Genomic DNA, 19,159 nt, shown 5'->3' on the forward strand with positions numbered 1-19,159 from the left:
CCCCCTCCCCACTTCTTTCTCTCCCCCTCCTCTCTCTGTCTCCCCCTCCCCCCTTCTCTCTCTCCCCCCCTCTGTCTCCCCTCCCCCTTCTCTCTCCCCCGCTCCTCTCTGTCTCCCCCTCCCCCCTTCTCTCTCTTCCCCTCTCCTCCCTTCTGTCCTGCTCTTCTATCCCTAGAATATAAAAAGTGCTGAATTTGGAGCTAGGGCCTGGAGTCAAATCCTGCAGTTGCTACTTGCTGCCTATGAGAACTTGGGCAAGTCATTTAGCTTCACCAGGTCTCAGTTTCCTCATCTACAAAATGTTTGTGGGTTGTTTTTTTTTTAATAAAACTTTTATTTACATATATTCTGTTCATTTAAAAAGATGAAAAGGGGAAAGACTTGTAAAATAAGAAAGACTATAAAATAAGGAGATTTGCCTCTGTGGTCCTTCCAACTCTAAAGTCCTAGGCCCTTAGGCCCTGCAATACGTCCCAAATTATGCCACCTTTGAGATCCAGAAGTTCCCTGCCCCGTTCCTTTCATAGGATCATAAATCTAGACCTGTAAGGTACCTTAGAGGTCATCGAGTCCAACCGCATTTTATAGATGAGGAAACTGAGGCCCAGAGAGGCCAAGTGACTTGCCCAGGGTCAAACAGCAAGAATCTGAGGCAGGATTTGAACCCAGATCTTCCCACCTCCTTCCATCTACCTTCTCAATTCTGAGCCAAAAAGGGTTGCATCAGGAAGTCACTCAAGGCCCACAACCATGCTGGCTTGGTCCAAGGCACATCCCTGTCTTCTCACCTCAATGAGGCCCTCCCTGCTGCCCAGCAAACCTTTTATTTATCTGTTTGATTCCCTATTAAGCCACCCAAGGCAGCTCTTCTAAACCTTCCTCTCTCTAGCCCACACCTCCACTCCAACTTCCTCTTTCAGCACATGACCTCATCCCCTACTTTGTTGAGAAGACCAAGGCCATTCATCCCGACCTCATCTTTCCTCCTCCCACAACCCAAATCTTTCCACCTCCTCTCTTAAGCCATTGACTGTTTACCTCAGGTTGAAGTCAATCCCTCCCTAGCCGAAGTTCCAACTGAAGAAGAGGTTTGGAAGGCCATTAGGCCCCTTTCCTGTGGCAAAGCCCCTGGTGCTGATTCTATTCCGGCTGAGATTTACAAGGTGGGGGGTCCATTGCTCATACAAGAGCTGACTGAAATTTTCCAGGTTACATGGCAAGAGAAGGTTATCCCCTAGGACTTCAAGGATGCCTCCATTGTCCATCTCTATAAAGGTAAAGGAAACAGATTGTCCTGTGACAATCACAGGGGCATCTCTCTCTTACTCATTGCTGGCAAGATTCTAGCCAGAGTCCTCCTTAATAGGCTGATCGTTCACCTGGAAGATGGTCATGTACCTGAGAGCCAGTGTGGCTTCAGAAAGGGCTGAGGAATGGGCGATACTGTGTTTGCTGCCCGACAACTCCAGGAGAGATGCCAGGAGCAGAGCAGAGGTCTGTACACAATGTTTGTAGATCTGACCAAGGCCTTTGATACTGTCAGTTGCGAGGGCTTGTGGAAAATTATGTCAAAATTTGGTTGCCCAGAGAAGCTCATCAGTACTGTATGTCAGTTTAATGACAGTATGCTTGCCTGGGGTTCTAGATAATGGACAATGCTCTCATGCTTTCCCAGTCACCAATGGAGTGAAACAAGGCTGTGTGTTTGCTCCCATGCTTTTTAGCATGATGTTTTTAGCCATGGTGTCAAATGTTTTCAGTGACGATGAACATGGCATCTTGGCATCAAGGTCAGCCACTGCATTGATGGTAAATTCTTCAACTTGAAAAGACTACAAGCCAAGACTAAAGTGGAGGGAGCATTGGTTCATGATTTTCTCTTTGCAGATGATTGTGCACTCAATGCAACCTCTGAAGTTGAGATGCAACAAAATATGGATCAATTCTCTGCTGCTTGTGGTAATTTTGGTCTAACAATTACCACCAAGAAAACACAGGTGCTCCATCAGCCAGCACCACAACATCCATACATGGAACCATCAGTACAGCAAATGGAGAAGTTCCGAATGCTGTGGATAAGTTCACTTAACTTAGTAGCGTACTTTCCAGGGATGTACATATTGATAATATATTGCCAGAGCTAGCTCAGTGTTTGGGAGGCTCCAAAGGAAAAGTGTGGGAGAGAAGAGATCTTAGCCTGACTACCAAGCTGAAGGTCTACAGAGCCATTGTGCTGACCTCATTGTTGTATGCCTGTGAAACCTTGACAGTCTACCAGCGCCATGCCAGGAACTGAATCGCTTCCATTTGAATTGTCTTAGGAAGATTCTGAAGATCACCTGGCAGGAAAAGATACCAGACACTGAGGTCCTTTCTCAAACTAAACCCCCAAGAATTCAAACTCTACTGCAGAGAGCCCAACTCTGACGGGCTGGCCACATTGTTGGAATGCAAAACGTATGCTTGCCAAAAAGATAATTTTATGGAGAACTCACACAAGGCAAGTGTTCACATGGTGGTCAGAAGAAGCGATACAAGGACACTCTCAAGGTCTCTCTTAAGAATTTTGGAATTGTGTGACATGGGAGATACTGGCACAGGAATAGCCAGCATGGCGTGCCTCATCCAAGAAGGTGCTGTGCTCTATGAGCAAAGCAAAATTGAAGGAGCTCAAGAGAAATGCAAGACACACAGACTTAAAGAATCCACCCCAAAGGTTGGCACGGACTATTTGTAAGTGCCCAACCTGTGGTAGAACATTCGGAGCTTGTATTGGTCTGATTAGTCAGTCAGTCAGACACACTAAAATTAGTTTCTGGCAAAAGGAGGTCATCTAACTAACTCTTTGGTTCTAGTCTCTGAGGAAGAAGAGGTGGCCATTCTCTCTGTGTAGCTAACTCTGCTAATGGCACCCTCAGTATCTCTTCCTGTCTCTTTCAGGAAGTTGCCTTGTGAGTGATTCGTTTTCTTTCCCACCTCTCCTCTTCCTCTCTTTCCCCCCTCAGCCCTCTTCCTTCTTTTCTTTCTCCTCTGACCTAACTTTTCTTTTTCCCTTTCTCCCTCTCTCTTCCTTTCCCCACTCCCTTTCCTTTTTTCACCACCCCAAACACGCTCATATCATTTCTAGCCTTAAAAACAAACCCCTAAAACCTTCTATTGACCCTATTTTCTCCTTAAAATCTTGTATCTCTCCTCCTTTTTCCTCTGACACTCCTAGAAAGGATGTCTATTTGCTGTCTGCACTCATCACTCCTCTTTATTTTTGCCTATTATGCCTATTGAGGCACTTCAATGAAGCTGTGATCTCATTCATGTGGGGACTCTCTCCAAAGATGTAGAATCCAACCTATCCATGCCTGCCTGCCTGCCTGCCTGCTCTGCTATTCTCACTTACGGCTTCCCACCTTCTGAGTGGTGGGTGAGAAGGATATCCTTCTCCTAAGCTCTGTCTGGAGCCCTCTTCTCTCTCTCTCTACATTCCCTCCTATGGCAATCTTCTCTTCTCTTTACAATGTACTATTAAGTCTATTTGTGTAACTTTAATCTCTTCCCCTAGACTCCACTGCTGTATCTCCAGCTGCCCTCTGGATGTTTCTACCTGGCTGTCCTGCCAAAACCATAAACTCAGCTTCTCTAGAATGGAACTCATCCTATTTCTCTCCAGGCTTGAGTCTCCTCCTCTGTAAAATGATGGGACTGTCAAATTCGGCCTCAGACACTTGCTAGCATGCCACTTAACCCCAATTGCTTCTAAAAGAAAGAAAGAAATGAGGGGACTGGCTGCAGAGTGAAGGAAGGAGGACATTCTACAAAATGATGACACCAATGTAAATGAAATTAAAATCACTAAAGGGAAGCTGAACTCTTGAGTAATGGAAAATAGTACCAGAGAAGAATTAGCAAACATACTTCCTCCCTCATGGCATCGAGGTGGGGACCACTAGGATGGACTGTTATATACACTGTCAGATGAAGTTATTGTAGTCAATGTTTTTGCTTAACTGTTTTTCTTTGTCACAAGGGAGGTTGATCTTGAAGGCGAGATGGGAAACAACTGCAATGTAAAGATGACTATAACAAAATATATTAAAAAATAAAAAAACAGGGGCAGCTAGGTGGCGCAGTGCATAGAGCTCCAGCCTTGGAGTCAGGAGGACCTGAGTTCAAATGTGACCTCAGACACTTGACACTTAACTAGCTGTGTGACCCTGGGCAAGTCACTTAACCCTAATTGCCTCACCAAAAAAGCAAAAATAAAAAAATGAAATAAAAACAAATGAAGATATTGGACTAGATGACTTTTAAGGTCCCTTTTGACTCAATCAACAAACATTCATTGGGCTTTTACTATGTGCCAGGCACACCTAAGAGTTACATGCTCCCGAGGTATGTATATTATCATATATACTTATATTGTTGTTGTTCAGCTGGTTTTTTTTTTTAGTTAAACTCTTTGTGACCCCAATTTTGGTTTTCTTGGCAGAGATACTGGAGTGGTTTGCCATTTCCTTCTCCAGATCATTTGACAGTTAAGGAAATTGAGGCAATCAGGATTAAGTGACTTGCCCAGGGTCACACAGCTAGTAAGCATGTGAGGCCAGATTTGAACTCAGGAAGCTGAGTCTTCTTGACTTAAGGCCCAGTGCTCTATCTACCGTACCACCTAACTTATATTACTAGGGGTAATATGATATAGTTGATAACAATATAATTTCAGAAGTTCACAACAAATACAGGACATTTGCAAAAAAAAAAAAAAATTACACAGTATAGGGGGGAGAGGGGCACCGGCAATGTCAGGTATTAGGAAAGGCCTCTGGAAGGAGACCTTGGAGATGTCTCTGGCCCAAGTAGAAAGAAGAACATATAAAAGTCATATCAAACACCTCATGGTTCCCAGGGACTGCTGCTAACACGGCTCCACTTAAAAGAACCCCCATCCCCACCCCCAAGACCTGGTGCTACATCCTGGAGGTGATTTCAGAAGCAAAGATGAACAGCATCCATTCCAGTCTGTGCAAAGGCATGGAGTCAGTCAATCAACATTTATTAAACACCTAAGTAGCGGGGATAAAAAAAAAAGCAAAAGACAGTTCTGGTTTTGAAAGCTTATAGTCTAATGGCAAAAGAATTTTAAATGTAGTCTGCGCTAGGCCGGTCTCTAACCTGGAAATGGCAGGAGCTGAACTGAGTAGGACAGAGACAGGTGTGTCAGAAATTAAGTAGTGGTTTAATTAATTTCAGAGTGAGGAAGGCGAGTTTGCAAACAAAGATCACCTGGAGATGGCTTATCTCGCTGGGGCAAAGGCAGAGTTTATATACATAAAAATCACAAAACCAGGTGGTAGTGATAATGGGGAAAGGAAAAGCCCTGGACTTTCCCACAAGGTCAAATCTCCCCTATCACCTGAGGCTATAATCCTATCTACTGACCACTTCCCACCCTTAATCCTAGCTAGACTCCATTCTTCCTAGGCCACCTGGTCCAGGTGTCTGGCATTCTGTTAGCTCCTCTAGTCACGCCAGACTACTTGGCCACTCCTAGATTCCTCCCACAGTCTTTCTGGCCTCCATTAAGGTGCTCAGATTTTTATAATCTGGCCAAGGGCTCAGATTCTTAAGATCTCTGGCCCTCTTGCATTAGTGATACAATGCTTACATTCGGGGCAGCTAGGTGGCACAGTGGATAAAGCTCCGGCCTTGGAGTCAGGAGGACCTGAGTTCAAATCCAACCTCAGACACATGACACTTACTAGCTGTGTGACCCTGGGCAAGTCACTTAACCCCAATTGCCTCACCAAATTAAAAAAAAAAAGCCAAGTGCTTAGATTCCTTAAACTGGCCAATATGGTGGACTCTTTTAAACCTTGTCTTTGGCTGAAAGAAGGCTTGGGTCGAATTCATTCGGACAGGACCTGTGTGTCTTGATTTTGGGGTCCCAGCACCCCTATACCTCAACAGTGGTGGATCACAATGCAATCATTCTCAAGTCTTGAAATAGTTCTCATGACAGTCCTACGAGTGTACAATCCAGATGTTTTTGGGTCCTGGGGGAACTTCTCTTACGTTGACTGCCTCAAGTCTTAAGGGTTGTTGACCCCTGTGACTGTTCATCGGGGTGCAGAGCCAGAGTTAGCATGAGGGGAACAGGAGTGCAGTAGACTCGGGTTCTGTTCATTTTCTCCCGGTTACAAGCACTGGAATGCAGGAATTGTGAGAGTGTCAAGAGTCCTTGCTTTATCACCTGCAGTTTCAGCATGTAGGCTGTAGCTCTGACTCCCAAGTCAGGATCTCCCCGGGGGAAATTAGAGCTCTAAAATATCTAGAGTTAGTATAATCATTACACATATATTAATATGAGAATCATAAATCCCTTTACAGCACAAACAAGAGATAGACAAGACAAATTAGAGATAGATGCAGGAAATGAAATGTTATGTACAAAAGAACAGCAAACTCTACTATCTGCTTCTGTCCATGGCACCACCACCCTCCCACACCCCCCAGGCTCAACTCTCCAGGGTCACGTTTGCCGTTTTCATCTCAGCTCCCACATCCAATTGCCAAGATTTGTCAATTCTCTGTCCACAGCATTGTTTATGCCTTTCCTCATCTACCAGCCACCATCCTAGTTCAGAGCCTTATCACCTCTTACCTGGAATATTTCTAATAACCCCTCCTTTTCCCAAAATAACCATCTGCTAATGAGGTCACCTCCTTGATCTAAAGCCTACTGAGGTTTCCTATTACCAACAGATTTAAATACCCAGGTCTCCCTAGGGGTAGATACTAAAGTCCTAAGAGGGTCTTTAAGGGAAGAGCCTTAAAGATATACCCAGGATCTGGACATAGGAGGCACTTAGTTAATATTTATTTTAATTGACTGGAGCAATCAATTAGAGGTTCCTAACGGAGGGAAATAGGGGGCAGCTAGGTGGTAAAGTGCACAGAGCGCTGTGTCTGGAGTCTGGAAGACTCACGTTCTTGAGTTCAAATCCAGCCTCAGACACTTCCTAGCAGTGTTACCCTGGGCAAGTCACTTAACCCTGTTTGCCTCATTATCATGGAGAAGAAAATGGCAAACTACTCCAGTATCTTTGCCAAGAAAATGCCCAGGTCACGAAGAGTCAGTCGCGACTGAAGTTACTGAACAAGGGAAATGGGGGTGGGGGATGGTCAAGATGATCTTTTGGGGAGGGTCAAAGTCCCTAAAAATCCCAGGGCTTTCCCCAGCCACATCCAAAGGCACGATCTCCGGGCAGGTCAAAGGCCAGGTGCGGATGGGTAAAGTCCAGCATCTTTCCCCCACCTCGGCCCGAGTCCTGGCTTCACACTCGCTTCCTCTCGCGCACGTGGGAATCCTCTGCCTTCCCATTGGCTTCCACTTCCCCTTCCCCCCTCATCGAGAAGCCCGTTATATAAACGGAGTTTCTGATAGGTCCGAAGGCTTCACGTATCGTTCTGATTGGCCGGCAATGTTCACGCCTTCTTCTTGCCATTCTCACCCTGGAGATCGGGCTGAACCAAGAAGAAGGCAGGGAGGGGGGAGGATGTAGTACAACGGTCTTGGGGTGGGGGTGGGGGTAGGGTTCTTCTGAGTGGAGCCGTCAGCAGCAGTCTTCGGGAACCACGCGGTGTTTGATGGGGCTTTTTCATGTTCTTCTTTCTTCCTGGGCCAGAGAGCGAGGGAGGCTCGGGTGTGGGCAGACTGGGACGAATGCCCGGAGCGGCCGGGTTCCCCTCTCCCCCCTCCTCGGTGGTGCGGGCCGGGAGGGCCTGAGCGGGACTCGAGGCGCAGGGGCTTCAGAGAATTCTCACTCTTGCTTCTGCTCTTGCCACTTCCGCCGCGCAGCCGCCGCCTTGAGATAGAGATGCTGCCGCTGCTGCCCCAGCTCCACCGCACCCTGCTGTGCGGCGCGTGGCAGGCGGGGTGAGTATCCAGCGCGGGGGCGAATCCCCTGCCCTCACCCCAGGATCCCCTTGGAGCCTCAGGACTCCCTCCCCTACTGCCCCTTCGGGATCCCCTTGTTCCTGGAGCGTCTGGACCCTTCCCTTTCTGCAGCTTCAGGACCCCCTTCCCCCTCTGCACCCTCAGGATCGGCCTTCCTCACTGTATCTCTCGGGGCTCTCCCCCCATTTGGATCCCTGAGACCCCTTCCCTCGAAGAGGAGTCTCCCCAGGACCTACTCCCCTTCCCTTCACTATATTTCTCTCACCACCCAATGGATCCTTTAGGGTAGAGCTTTGTAACCTGGAGACTTCAAACTTGGTTTTAAAAAATATTTTGGTAACTATTTCGGCATAATTGATTTCCTTCGTAATCCTATGTATTTTGTGTTGTGCATTTAAAAACATATTTCTGAGGAGTCCATAGACTTCACCAGAATGTCAGAGCCCCATGGACACACACAAAATGGTTAAGCATCCTTGAGTTTTAGAGGTCTCCTCCCCCTTCACAGGGACATTCCCCGCCACTCTGTTTTCCCTAGGGAGTGATTTCTTTCCACCCACTGGATCCTTTAGGGTCACCCCCACTTATCAGATCCCTCAGTTTTCCCCACTCTTCTCCCCTCAAGAGATTGTTCCAGAAAGTCTTCTAGGTCTGGTTTTTTCCCCTCTGGGGATGGAGGCCAGCTCCCCGCTTGTGCCCAAACCCCAAGATTGAACCCTCTCTCCCCAGTGGAACCTGTGTTCTAAGTCGCTGTTATATCATGGCTTGTCCTCTGTTAGTGCATCTGTTTCTCTGAGTTACTTCTCAGACCTTGGGAGTCTCCTGCTACTTCACCCTGGCTCCTGAAGCCTAGAACCTTAGAACAGAAAGGGACCTTTGATCATATAGTCCAGGAACCTACCCCCTCTCCCATTTTAAAGAGAAGGCAACTCAGGCCCAAGAGAAGGGAAGTGACCTTAAGATCATACATTTGGGGTGGGGGCAGAGGAGGGACTGGAACCCAAGTCCCCTGTCTCTCAGTTTAGGATTAGAATTCTCTGATTTATTCCAAAAGCTCTCCTCTTTCAATACTTTACTAATACTCTTCTCCCTACAGCTCTAAACCTGTATGAAATTATTATGCAGTCTGATCCAACTAGCCTTCCTTGGAACCTCACTGAGGGATCTTCCCTGTTACCATTTATTTCTATTTCTTTCAAATATTAGAGCCATCCCCTTCCCCCACTCTCTACTTAGCTGACTCTCTCATCTTCCTTCCCGTCCTCTTTGGACTTTCTCTTCTCTAGCAGGTTGGTTCACTAGAATGCTGGGACATGCCCCTTCAGTTAGCCTATCCTGAATGCCACAGTGCTGAGCTGGGCCCTCAGAGTTAATCAGTGTCTCTGCCTCAGACACTCCTTCAGTGGGCCTCAGTTTTCTGAATCTGTAAAATGAGGCTTCATGGGATAGCTTGTTGAGTCTAACAGCCTCATTTTACAGATTTCAGGTCCAGTGAGAGTAAGTGAAATATCTAGTGTTACATACTAAGTAGGGAGCAGAACCGGCTTTGGACCAAACTTACCTGCAGAGCTTGTGCTCTTTCCATTACCCTGCGGCAGGCCCTCTAGGCCCTGAAGAGCAGGCCTTTTGACTGAATCCTAACTTTGTTAAAAGATTTGTTCTGTAAAACTTGGACTCAGGCAAAAGGCAGCATCCAAGGACCTGGAAGGCCATATGTGGCCTCAAGACTGCAGGTTGCCCAGCCCTGCCCTAAGGGCATGGATGATAATAAGAACATACCTCCATTTATTTAGCTCTTTGAGGTTATCTCTCGTGATATACATAACATATACATATGTTATCTCATTTGAGCCTGACAGTAACCTTGGAAGGAGGCACTGCTGTCCTCCCCATTTTACAGATGAGGAACCTGAAGCTGAGAGAGACTATAAGGACTTTTCAGCTCTAATGTTCTCTGTTCTAAGCATTTTGGAGTAGTAGAAGAAACACTATACTGGGTCAGGTTTGAGGTCAGGCAGGGATGTTACCTTATTTAAGGCAAGTTATTTAACTTCTGACCTGCAATGTCTCTCTTCAGCATTTTGATTCTCTGGGCCAAATCAGATCCATCCAGTTGGGGACCTGAGCTAAGAGTGGTTTCAAACAAACTCTTTTGTCTTGAGTTGTTCCCCACCCGGTCCCCATAGCTGTGGTGACCTTTATTCTAAGGGCCCTCCGGAGTTCTACTATTCCATCTTCATCATCATCATCATCATCATAATAGCTAACATTTAAATAATGCCAACTATGTGCAGGGCACTGTGCTAAGCCCTTTACAATTATTATCTCATTTGAACTTCACAACAACACTGGTAGGTAGGTATGTAGGTGCTGTCATTATCCCCATTTTACAGTGGAGGGAACGCAGGGCATGCAGAGGTTAAATGACTTGCCTAGAGTCCCATTTGGAATCAGGAAGAGCGGACTGCTCTGTACACTGTGTTCCATGTTTTACGGGCCCTCTCAGATCTGACTTGCAGTCTGTGACTTTGAAACATCCATTCTTTATCTTCCAATAGTACTTCCCTTCTTATCTGTTCATTCAGCATTTGAGGTTAGAGGTACTGGTGAATTCCCCTTTATGATTGAAAACAGGAATTGTAATTAGCCCCATTAACAAGGGATGCTCTGCTGGAAAGATTCTGAGGAGTCAAGCCCAGATCTTCCTGATTCCAAGGCCAGCACTCCGTTCACTGTTATGGTTAATCCACCCCAGCAGTCTGGACACCTCTCCAGACTCATCTGCCCTATTAAGTAGAGGTTGGTTTAACCTCTGTTTGAACCCTGGCCCCAGTAGGTTGTCTGGCCTTAGGTAAGTGAGTTTACCTCTGGAGCCTCAGTTTCCTCATCTCTAAAGTGGGATGGTGGTGTCTACACGCTTGGTTGGTTATTTAGATGTGGCTCCAATGCTGTGCTTTGTACATAACTCATTTTTGTTGAACTGAACTGAAAGATGAAGCCTGTGAAAGTTAAGAGGGTCCTACACCTGTCTGCGTTTGTTAACCTAGGTTTTAGGCCTCTCAGCTAAGCCTGGGGATTCGTCCACTCTGCACTTTCCCCTTTTTACCTCCCCAGACTCTCCTATCTTCTTTCTCTTATCTCCCTGATAAGGGCAGCTTTGCTTTATCCTGAGCCCTAGATAACAGCTAGGAAACCTTGGAGGTAGTGAGAGACTGGGTAGGATTGAAGCCAGGTAAAAGTTGCCAGCAGAGCTACCCTCTAGAGTAATGGTCTGCTGTGAAGATGTTGGAGTCTTCTCCCTGGAAGTCTTCCAGCAGAGACGGGCGACCAGTTGAGTTGTTCAGGCATGGGGAGGATTAAATGACCTTTGCTCTGAAAGTCTGGGCCAACCCCTCCAGGACTCAACTGTTTCTCTGACCTTATCTTGTCTCTACCCTGCTCACCTCAGCTTGGAAGGTAGAAGAGAGGCGATATGACTGTGTCAGTTTCTCTTTTTTGGTTCCCCACCTGAACCAATCACATTCACTGGCAGCACCTAGAAGGCCTGCCTTATGGGGAAGGGACTGAGCTATGTAGAGGGACAGTAATTGTTCCTGAATATCTTAGATGTCATAGACTGCCAGGGCTGGATGGGACCTTAGATCTCTGGACATCAGAGCTGAGAAGGAGCTTAGAATGTGCTGTCAGGACTTAGAACATGAAGTGTTAGGGTTGAGAGGACCCCAAAGCAGTTTCAGTTGAAAAGTACTTCACACTGCATCTAGTCCAGCCCATATTTGACCAGTAATCCCCACAAAAGAGGCTGGCTGTAGAAGGAAACTTAGAAGCAAGAATACGAGATTAACTGTGGTCTCCCAGCCCTGATGCCCTTCATGTGCCATGCTGCCTCTTAGTCTCTGGTAGACACTGCCAGGTTATTCCTGAGGTTGGCAGCTGCCATTGGCATCTTTCTTGCCTGAAGCTCTCTGTGGTCAGTGGGGAAAGTTAGCAGGCACGGTGTATGTGTCTCGCTGACAGGCCTTGTGATATGGTAGCCAGAGCATCCAGTCTGACTTTTGGACAGAGAAGGGGGGTGGGGCTTGAATTTGGACACCAGCTTTTGCTCCTGCATGACCTTGAAGAAGTCCCAGTTTTCTGCTGTGTATATTGAGGCGGCTGATGGGAATAATCTCAGAGGCCCCTTCTGATTCTAGAGCTTCTGCTCAGTTATTTGGGGCAGTCTTCTGCTGGAAAATGGGAACTCCAAGGTGCAGATTCTCCTACCTCCTCCCCTTGCTGGGGAGTCTTAGAGAGCCACCTTTTCCTCTCTGTGCGTCTCTATCCGGCATAAGTTCTTCATCTGGGAGATTGGAAGAGAAGGATTCAAAGAATGCTAAATTACAAAAAACTATCTTTGCCTGGCAGAAATTTGCTAGTCTCTGTTCTCCAGTGATCCGCTAGCAGATGCACAATTTTACTTGTATTCTCTGATTCATGACCTAAGGGGAAGAAAGATGGAATTAGTAAGATTTGCCCACATTTCTGCAGCATTTCATGGTTTGTAGAAAGAATTTTGTCCAACCCCCTCGTTTTATGGAAGAAACTGAGGTCTAGGGACTTGCCCTTGGTTACCCACATAAAATGGCAGATCTGCATTCATCCCCGGATCCTTGGACTCCAAAGCCAGCACCCTCTCTGTCTACAGAAGAAGAAACCAGCTAGGAGAAGGGTGGTGACTTCTCTAGGATGTGCAGCCAGGAAGCGGCTCAACCAGGGTTCAAACCCAGATCTCCTGAGTTCACGTAATGGGGGCACCTCCCACCACCGAGGCAGCCAAGGGGATGTTAGGCCCCGGCTCATAGCTGAGGGGGCTCGGATCAGTGCTTTGGGCTGTCTCGGACTCTTGCCTCTCTACCCAAGGGGGAGCCTGAGTAGCGATCATCATTAGGGAGCAGTATGGAGACAGCATGGGGATTGGCTTATGTGGGGGTGCTTTTCTCTCAGTATACCCCATGGGAGGGAGCCGCTCCTTCAGGAAGTGTGCATAGCCTCCTCCTGGTCTCTGTCTTAGGGTTCTCCAGATCTGGGCTAAGATCATCGCAGGGGACCTGGAAGGCCACCCTTCTCCCCACAGGCCCCTCTTCTGCTTGCCTTACTCTGAGCTCTCCTGCTGGCCTGTTTTCTAGGATGCTGAGACCCTGTCTCTCATCTTATCTGCCACAGTGCTGAGCTGGGCCTTTTGAGTTAATCAGTAAATTTCCTCTCCTTGACTTTTGGGCATGGTCAGGCACCCGCTGCGGCCCAAAGTTGGCTCCGACCTCGTCCTGTACTCTTTGTAAGTTTCTGCATTTGTGGGACTGTTGCCTTCCCTAGTTCCTCCTCTGTAAAATGGGGATAATTCTAGTCCCTCCCTCCAGGGTTTTTGGAAGGGTCACCTGAGACAAATGATTGTAAAGCACAAACCTTACAGTAGCATAAAAATGTGAGCCATTAGGATTATTGTTATGAGTAAGTAGGTGATTACGAGCAATAGATTTAAATGTCCTGTGTCCTAAGCCCCGTGCTGTGCTAGAAGGAGCACTGGGCTGGATACTGGAGATCCCCAAGGGGCACTCTGCCATCCGCACCCATTGTGTCTTGGGCCTCTGTGAGCCTCATGGCCCTCATCCATACAACAAAGGAGTCGGACCTGACGGGCCCTTTTTCTTCTGATGGTCTGTGTTTTAAAGGCCCTTCCTCCCAGCTCAGAGGTTTTCTGTTGAGTGGAGGGAGACTGGCTTCAGAGGGAAGAACCACCTCCCCAGCCCTTTCCTAATTTCTTGGGAAACCAGTTCTACTCTTTCCTACTGATTGCCTGGGAGGACTGGCCGTGGGGCAGGGCGAGGTGTTCGCTGCTGTGGTTAAAGTCTCTTAGATCTGCTGAGTAACTAGTAGAGACAGACTACCAGCAAGGGGCCGAACTCACGGGACTCTGTGTGCCTGCTCTCCCTGGGTCCCTTTAGTTCTCCCGAGGCCTTTCCTGTGAGCCAAGACCAGAGGTCCCTTCCTGCTCTCAAACCCATAGTCATTACAAACGTTTGAGTCAAAGCCTCCTTCCCTACTAAGCCTTCCAGGATTGAACACCACCCAGCTCCCCTTTCTCCTCGCCCTCCTCACCTGCGTCCTGATTTTTATCTCAGGCCCTCCCTCAGCATTTCCTTAGCTCTTAGATGGGTAGCCAATGGCTTCTTCTGGGTCACTAGTCTTCCCTTGATTCTCTTAGATTGTCTTCTTGCAGAGTTTTGACATTGTATGTTCTAAGGTCCCTTGGCACTCTGGTGTTCTCTCTTCTATTCTGTTCTTCAGGAATTATTAGCATTCTGTGATTATAAAGCCACAGAGTCAAACGTTCCTGATTCCAAACAAAGCCTTGACTCTCCACTTAATACTGTACATCCAGGCCTGTACTCTCCACTCTAGGTCCCTTATCTGTAACAAAGTCCATACTGTACCCACACTCTGTTGAGCTAAGGAGGTGGTCAGGGGACAGAGGATTTCAGGAGAAGAGGGGAATTCTCTGATTTTACAACCTGCCATGACTCCTGAGCCACTCCTTATACCTAGATCATACCTTGCTCTCAGCTGAGACAGAGAAACAGAGAACGACTTTAGAACAGAATATCAGAGATGGAAAGGGCCACAGAAAATCGAGTATCAAAGCTGGAAGGGACCTTAGAGAGACTACCAGAGCTGGAAGGGGATGGACACCTTTGGGTAGAGATTGTTAGAGCTGGATGGAGGGGCCTTAAGAACATAGACTGTAGAGCTGGGGAATGCCTTAGAAATTCCCTTTTACTTTACAGATGAGGAAACTGAGGCCCACGGGGGTGAAGTGATCTGTGTGATGTTGGACAGCAAGCTATTAGCAGAATGAGACTCAAAACTCAAGTCTCCCTGTACTGCGGTTATAAATCATTTAACAAAGGGTTTGGATAAGTGCCTGGATGATGGATCCAGATCAATCATTGCAGAGTGATAAGGCCCTTAAGAGGTTGTTGGTGGTGTGTTACCTTAGCTTCCTTAAACGGGCCCTCAGTATCCCTGTCTGACAGGATCCTGGACTGGCCCAAAGTAGTACTATTGATTTGTCTTCTGTCCTTTTGTCTTAGGCTTCGATGGCAGCATGCTGCCTCGGTGAAGGTGGCCAATGAACCTGTCTTGGCATTCACCCCAGGCAGCCCTGAGCGAAAAGCCTTGCAGCAGGTATGTGGTGGGGGCCAGATATAAAAACAGAGTAGAGGAAGAGAAGTATAGATACTCCCTAAGTCACAACTACATCTGCATTACAAACAGGCAGCGTGAGGTAGTAAAAAGAAGTCTGGTTCCAGAGCCAGAAGGACATTGGAGTGAGTCTGATAGTATTTCAGACGTCAACTACTGAGTGACCCAGCTCAAGTCACTTTCTCTTGGAGTCTGTTTCTGTATTTGCAAAAGGGGGCTAATACTATGTGTGTTTCCCACCTCATAGGATCATAGATTGAGAGCTAGAAGGAAACTAGGATCTTGTAATCCAACCCCTCCTTTTTACAGATGAAGAACATTTAAGCCCAGAGTGGTTAAGTGACTTGTCCAAGGTCACACAGGTAGTAAGTAGCGGAGATGGAATTTGGACACAAATTTTCTGACTTCAAACAAAATACTCTTTCCTTTTCAACCTACTGCTTTGCAAAGTCATTGATTGACAAAGCATTTTCCTTACAGAATCAATAAACATAGAGGAAAATATAAACCTAACTCTCATAACTTTAAGTGTGAGTGGATTAAACAATCCTATAAAATGAAACTAGTGACAGTGGATAAGAAAACAAAACCCTATAATCTATCTGTTGCTTAAAAGAAACATTTATAAAACAAAGACATATGCAAAATAAAACTGAAGATATGGAAAAAAATTTATATATCAAGTGGATGTAAAAAAGCAGGCGTTGCAGTCACACAATCTAACAAAGCAAAAATAAATGTCCAAAAAACAAAAAGGGATAAACAAGGGATAAACATTATGCTGAAAGGAACCATAGAAAACAAACTAACATCAGTAATAAATGTATGTACATGCCTTCTCATCCAGATTTATAAAGGAAACATTAACTAAGCTACAAGAAGACAGAGACTTTGGTATCCCTCTCTGTCTTGGATAAGTCTAATAGAAAGATAAACCAAAGAGAAAATATAGTGCTGATCAAATTGCTGGCAAAACTAGGGTTAAAAGACTTACGGCATCTCCTAAGTAAGACAGCAAAAGACTATACATGTTTTTCACTATGACATGGAACTTTTACCAAAATTGATTATGTGTTAGGGCACAGAGATATGGCAAACAAGTGTAAAAAGGCAGAAATAGTATATCTTTTATGGATCATAATGCTATACAAATAGTAATTCTTTCAGGTACCACAAACAAAAAACACAGATCCAAATGGAGATTTAACAATGAAATCTTAAGCAGGGGTGGGGAACCTTCGGCCGCTGGATTTGTTCTGTGAAGTTTGGATTCAGTCAAAAGGCCTTACCTGAGGACCTTATGGCCTTAGAGGGCCAGATGGGGCCCAAGGTTCCTCACCCTCACTGCTAAAGTGAGTCAAAGAACAAATCATAGAAATGTTAATTATGTGAAAGAAAATAAGGATGAAATAATGTACCACAATTTCTGGGGTGCAACCAAAAGAAGTCCTCAAGAGAAAAAGCGTATCTCTATAAATATATATTAATAAAATAATAAAAGACAGAATTAATTAACTGAATATACATATTTAAAAATTAGAAAGCCAACAAATAAACCTAAAATAAGCATGAAAGGGAAGATGGTAAAAATAGAGGAGAAATAGATAAATTAGAAATGTTAAAACTAAAAATTAGTTCTTTTAAAAGACTAATAAAATAGATAAACCTGGAGCTAAAATGATTAAGAAGAAGACAGAAAATCAAATTAATAAAATAACAAACGAACAAGGCAAAATCGCAACAAAACCGGAAGAAATAAAAATAATGATCAGAACATATTAGGTACACTTATATGCTAATAAAACTAAGAACACACACAAAAAAATAGAGGATAACCTTCAAAAATGTAAAATACACAAACTACCAGAAGACCAGATAAAGATCTTAACCCAATCTTAGGAAAGAAAATGGATCTAACTGTAAAGGAACTACAAAGAAAAATAACAACTCCTCTTCCTGATGGATTCACAGGAGAATTCTGTCACACTTTGAAAGAGCAATTAGTACCAGTTCTTCACAAATTATTCTCAAAAATTGAGAATGAAAGTACCCTCCAAGAATCCTTTTATGAGACAGATATTGTCCTAATAACCTAAACCAGGGAAAGATAAAACAAGAAGGAAAACTATAGGTCAATATCATTTAAAGAGTATTAACACAAAAGTTTTAAAGAAAATTCTGTCAAACAGACTACATCAGTTTGTCAAAGAAATCATTATGACCAAATGGGGTTTATACCAGGGATCCAAAAATGGTTTAACATTAGGAAAACAATTAACATGATTAATCATTAAAAACCAAAACATCCAAAACCATGTAATCATTTCAGTAGATGCAGAAAAAGTCTTTGCTAAAGTGCAGTTTTCTTTTGTACTAAAAATCCTACAAAACATAGGAATAGGTGGACCTTTTAAAAAAAATATAAAAAGCATCTATCTAAAACCAAAAGCAAGCATCACATGCAATGGAGGATATGCTAGAACCTTTCCCAGTAAATTTCTCAGTAAACATAAGCATGAAGCAAAGATGCCCATTGTCACATTATTTAATATGGTTCTGGAAATGTTGGCAAAAGCAATAAGACAAGAGAAAGGAATTAAAGGAATGAAGATAGGTAAAGAGGAAACACATCTATCCTTATTTGCTAATGATATGGTAGTTTACTTGGAAAATTCTAGGGAATCTGTCAAAGATAATAGTTGAGACAGTTAATAACTTCAGCTGAGTTGCAGGTTGCAAAATAAGTCCTCAAAAATCAACAGCATTTGTATATAATAACAGAACCCAAGAAGCGAAAGTAGAGAAATCTTATTCTAAATAACTTCAACATGCATAAAAATATCTGGGGAGCGACCAAAGCACACAAAAGACTTATATTATTTCAATTACAAAATGTTCCTTAAAGAAATAAAGAACAACTTAAATAGCTGTAGGAATATTCAGTGCTCATGTTTAGGCCGTGCCAACATAATAAAAAAGATAATACTTCTAGAATACTTTTGAGATAGTCCTTCCTGTCAGGATATAGAGTTCCCTTATTGACTTTACTTTCTACACGTGGTCTTATAGTAAGTGCAGGTGTAGCTACCAGTAGGTTGAGTCTTTGTTTGAGTACCTCGTTTATGTCTAAGGAAAGACCACTGGGTCAGCCAGAGATGTCTGTGAAAACAAATTCTTATTGAGTTCTGGTGCTGAGAATAACATGTAAAATAATGGGTTTCAGTTCAATGCAAAACTTTATTGTAAGTAGTGTGGAAAAGGGGGAAGGAGAAAGGGGAGAAGGGAACCCAACATACAACTCAGACGTATACACTAACAAAGTGTAATTCATGTAAGGGCAGCACTGTATTGGGGAGCACAGAGACACAGGTTCATTCAGCAAAAAGGGAATACTGCAAGAAGGAGATGTGCTCCAAAGTACTCTTCTGAGAGGACTTTAGATGTCCTTCTTGGAGTTGGCCAAATTGCATATTGGGTCAGGGCATTTTGGAGAGTTTATTGTCAGGGAGAAAAACAAGCTGGCTGTAGACAAAATATTATTTTGGGGGTTTGCATCTCGGGGAGAAAAATGATCTGGTGGTAGACAAAATATTATTTAGTTTATACAGCTGTACCAACCTTCAAAAAATATTGTCAATATTTTTCCATGAGTATGTTTTATAAGTTTATAGCCTTCCTTAGGGAGAAACTGTTAAGATAACCTCAGAACCATCAGGCTTAATCTTATTACAATGGTTTCCATCCATTCTATAAACTATGGCCTCCCTTAATAGGGGAAGCTGTCATGGTAGTCTCAAAACCACCAGGCCTGATCTTATAATACTCCAAAATTAATTTATACTTTTAATGCCACACCAATCAAAATATCAAGATGATTCTTTATGGGACTTGATAAAGTAATAAAATTAATATGGAAAAATAAAATATCTGGAATATTAAGGGAAATCATGGAAAAAAAGGACAAAAGGG

At 44.5% G+C, this 19,159-nt stretch overlaps 1 protein-coding gene across 1 annotated transcript in view; it reads left to right on the forward strand.

The window, feature by feature from the left end:
* Positions 1 to 7,637: 7,637 nt before the first annotated feature.
* Positions 7,638 to 19,159, forward strand: part of LOC114028529 (delta-1-pyrroline-5-carboxylate dehydrogenase, mitochondrial) — a 36,289-nt gene continuing 24,767 nt past the window's right edge. Inside the window, exons 1-2 of the mRNA XM_027842799.1 lie at positions 7,638 to 7,930; positions 15,079 to 15,172. Coding sequence (XP_027698600.1) covers positions 7,872 to 7,930; positions 15,079 to 15,172 — 153 coding nt within the window. The 5' untranslated portion in view covers positions 7,638 to 7,871. The remainder of the gene's footprint in view (positions 7,931 to 15,078; positions 15,173 to 19,159) is intronic.

Source organism: Vombatus ursinus, unplaced genomic scaffold (assembly GCF_900497805.2).
Source record: "Vombatus ursinus unplaced genomic scaffold, bare-nosed wombat genome assembly UNPS02014884.1, whole genome shotgun sequence".
In the NCBI taxonomy this organism is placed as follows: Eukaryota; Metazoa; Chordata; class Mammalia; order Diprotodontia; family Vombatidae; genus Vombatus; species Vombatus ursinus.